Below are 3,351 nucleotides of genomic sequence, written 5' to 3' on the forward strand. Positions count from 1 at the left end.
GCTTTTCATAAATGACAAAGAATTATAAATAAAGTGCTTTTTAAACATTTTTTTAAAGTTTAAATTGTCTTCCATGACCGATAATTTGGTTCCTCCACCGTACTGCAACAGCTCTCACCAATTATGTAACAGCGACCCCGAGCGGCGCAATAATAAACAAATCGTAGAATAAGTTTAAAATGGAATGTCCCAGGCACCATGAAGGCGGCATTTCTCCCGCAGCAACCTGCTCGGTTTCAGTCCACCAGCTGTCCGTTTGTCTTCCGCAGAGGTTTGTGTCAACTCGCCCTTTTGTGTCAAATGCCGAAAACTCCAGATGGGAAACTAAATGCCGGATGACTGGAATATTTCCTCCCGACTGAACTGGACTGTTTTCGGACACAGAGGGAACAAGAAAAAAGAAAACAAAAAACGGCAGCGCTAACGGGTGGTAACGTTAACATGTTAGCCCCGGCACGGCAGGTGCAGCACGGTTTCGAAAACTAATCCGTTACAGACTCAACGTGTGACACACAGACAGACTTTAAATCAGCAAAACTCACCGCTTCAGCCCTCCACGAAGCCAACTTACATACAACATAAAGGTAAGAGGACGCGAATGCCTGTTTCTGTCTTTTTTTTTACCCTTAGCTCCCAGCATCTCGACCAGAGGGGGGGATTAGTGTAGCCAAGTTAGCCAATTGTCGGTTGGCCACTTAACGAACGAACGGACGGTCAGAGAAGCGAGAGCAGGTTTTTTAAATCCGTGACACATTAAAGGCCGACCATTTTAACGGAGGGCTGGCAGCTTTTCAGGCCTGTGTGACAGGTGCGGGACTGGAAACCAGTGCTCACCAGCGGGAGCTTCACTGCTTTCCTCTTATTTTGTCTCATGTAAACGACACAGCGCACGCTGGCAGGTTGAGCTTGAGGTTGTAGACTTTAAACTGTTTCTGTTACATAAGTTAAATAAACAGGACAGGTCGAGTGACTTTGCTCCCAATGGCCTCCACTTACAGGAAGTTTTACTTTCACTTCTATCCTGTAATGCGGGATGTACAGTGAGGAGGAAGTGGAAATGTGTTGTTTTAACCTGTGAATCTGACGGAAAATACAACCTGATGATGTTAACTGAGCTTTCACTCCTAAATAATCTTGGAAGTAATTGAGGAGACATGCAAAACATTAGGCAGCAATAACCATAAGCACTATTCCCCTCATGATTTTTTCCCAAACCATCACTTAGAGGTCCTTTTTCTCTTTCAGTAACAAGAAAGTTCTCTCCATCTTGCAGCTTAAAACCACTTAATGACTCACACCATAAACTGACTGATTCTTGTTTCTTCTCATTTCAGCAGCCCGGCACCTACAGAAGGCAAAGCTACACTTTGGGAAACGAGTGGTCTCCTCTTTGTCCCCTTTCCTTTCCTTTTTCCACACCCCTCCCTCTCATTTGTTTCTCCTATCCAAACCACCTCACGTTCTCCCCCCCTCTTTTGTCACTCTTTTTTCCTCTTCTGGGCCACATCTGTCTGTCTCTTGCTTACATCTAGTACAGTGACATGGCCTCAGCTGAGCCACCACAGTCCAGCGTCCTCCAGGATGAGCTCACCTGCCCGGTGTGCCTGGACTTGTACCGGGACCCCCACTTGCTTCCCTGCGGGCACAACTTCTGCAAGACCTGCCTTGATCACCTAAAGCGGCAGGCAGAGCGAGGTCACTTCCGTTGTCCAGAATGCCGCAACGGCCACCGGTGTGGCTTCAACTTTCAGAAAAACTTTAAACTCGCCAATATCGCCGACGACTACCGTCACAGGCGCAGAGATCGGGCCGTACCTGCTACAGCTTTAAAATCCAGGGATCTGCCGTCGTCTTCACATGTGCCACACCAATCCAGGAACGGCTTTGCTGTGCCATGTGACTACTGCCCTTCAGTCTCCACTGAGGCACAAGCAGCCGTCGACACTGTGGAAGGCTCTTCTGCTGCTCCTGCTTCTCAGGACATGGGTGGCAGGCAGGGAGCAGCAGCTCCTGCCTTGATGTTCGCAGTCAAGACGTGCCTGAAGTGCGAGGTGTCAATGTGCCAGGAGCATATAAAGCCACATCTGGAACTGCCGGCGTTCCGCATGCATCCTCTCACAGAGCCGATGAATGACTTCTGGAAGAGGAAGTGCCCCGATCATGATGAGATATACAAGTAGGAAGCAAGAAATGGCCTTTTGATCTTTTCAGTCTGTTTGACCTGTTCAGTCTTTCACCAGCTTAAAGCAATATTTTGAGTTGCTGGTGTCTTCTAACAGGTGTCTCGTGTAAACTAAACAACTGGCTGATATCAACTTATTGGCTAATAGAATGACATCTTGGGTCATATTTTGTGCTGGCTAAATCATTAAAGGTGGTATGAATAAGAGCTGAATGACTTTAAAACATAAAACACTTATTTATTTACTTACAGCGAGAGTGTAAGAAAACAAATAAGTTGTTGGTTTAAACATTGGTATTGACCCAGAATTTCACCATTGGTGCTTCTGTCCCTGTCTCAGTTCACCATTATTTCCCACTCTGTATTGATTTGCTCTGATGTGTCATTAGTCTTCATACTTATCTGAGCCCTGTTATCTTTGGTGTGCTACTCCAGGTACTACTGCATTGACGACAAGATGTGTGTATGCAACGCTTGCACTATAGAGGGAGGACACTCAGGACACACGATCAAGACTCTGAAAAACGCAATGAAGGATTTTAAGGTATGCTGTTTATCAACATCAGTTTCCTCAGTCTGTGCTGTGTATTTTTGTAGAGGAAACTTTCTATAAAGAGTTTTTTTTTTATGGCTCAGCAAACACTGAATATACAGTTTATTAGGTACACTATTTCTAATGCATTTTAATTCAAATATCTAATCAAGCAGAAACTCAAGGCATTTAGACATGAAAAGATGACATCCTGACATTCAAAAATGAGCATCAGAGTGGGGATGAAAGAACAAAAAAATTCTGTTAATAATATACTTGTTCCTACTCTACTCTTAACAAAGACGGCATGTTTTCATACTTCAGAAATATTTAGAAAGTTTGGAAAGTGCTTTATTAGAGGGAAACATTTGTAAGAAATCATATTCATGACTGTCAGACAAAATTAATCAGAGCTGAGAACAGACATTATTAATGAGGAACTGCAGTATTTTCTATATTAAATAATAAGAGTAACAATAGTGTCATAAATAAAGTGTGGACACAAAAATCAGTCATTTTTATTTGTTTATTTATTTTTTTTAAGTTGTAAATCAACTTTTGTTTGAAGAGCCATCATCAGCACTGCACTAATCGATCAAACTTTCAACCCCTTCATGTTAAATGTGAAACTGTGTTG

The 3,351-nt window shown here is 43.4% G+C and overlaps 1 protein-coding gene across 2 annotated transcripts in view; it reads left to right on the forward strand.

The window, feature by feature from the left end:
- The first annotated feature begins 214 nt into the window (after positions 1 to 214).
- Positions 215 to 3,351, forward strand: part of LOC115796742 (E3 ubiquitin/ISG15 ligase TRIM25) — a 12,762-nt gene continuing 9,625 nt past the window's right edge. The window contains exons 1-3 of one of the 2 annotated variants that reach the window (XM_030753160.1): positions 215 to 584; positions 1,335 to 2,176; positions 2,618 to 2,726. In XM_030753160.1, the coding sequence (XP_030609020.1) occupies positions 1,542 to 2,176; positions 2,618 to 2,726 (744 nt within the window). In that variant the 5' untranslated portion in view covers positions 215 to 584; positions 1,335 to 1,541. The remainder of the gene's footprint in view (positions 585 to 1,334; positions 2,177 to 2,617; positions 2,727 to 3,351) is intronic. The other variant, XM_030753161.1, reaches the window with a different exon arrangement.

The sequence above is a fragment of the Archocentrus centrarchus genome, chromosome 18 (assembly GCF_007364275.1).
Source record: "Archocentrus centrarchus isolate MPI-CPG fArcCen1 chromosome 18, fArcCen1, whole genome shotgun sequence".
Lineage (NCBI taxonomy): Eukaryota > Metazoa > Chordata > Actinopteri > Cichliformes > Cichlidae > Archocentrus > Archocentrus centrarchus.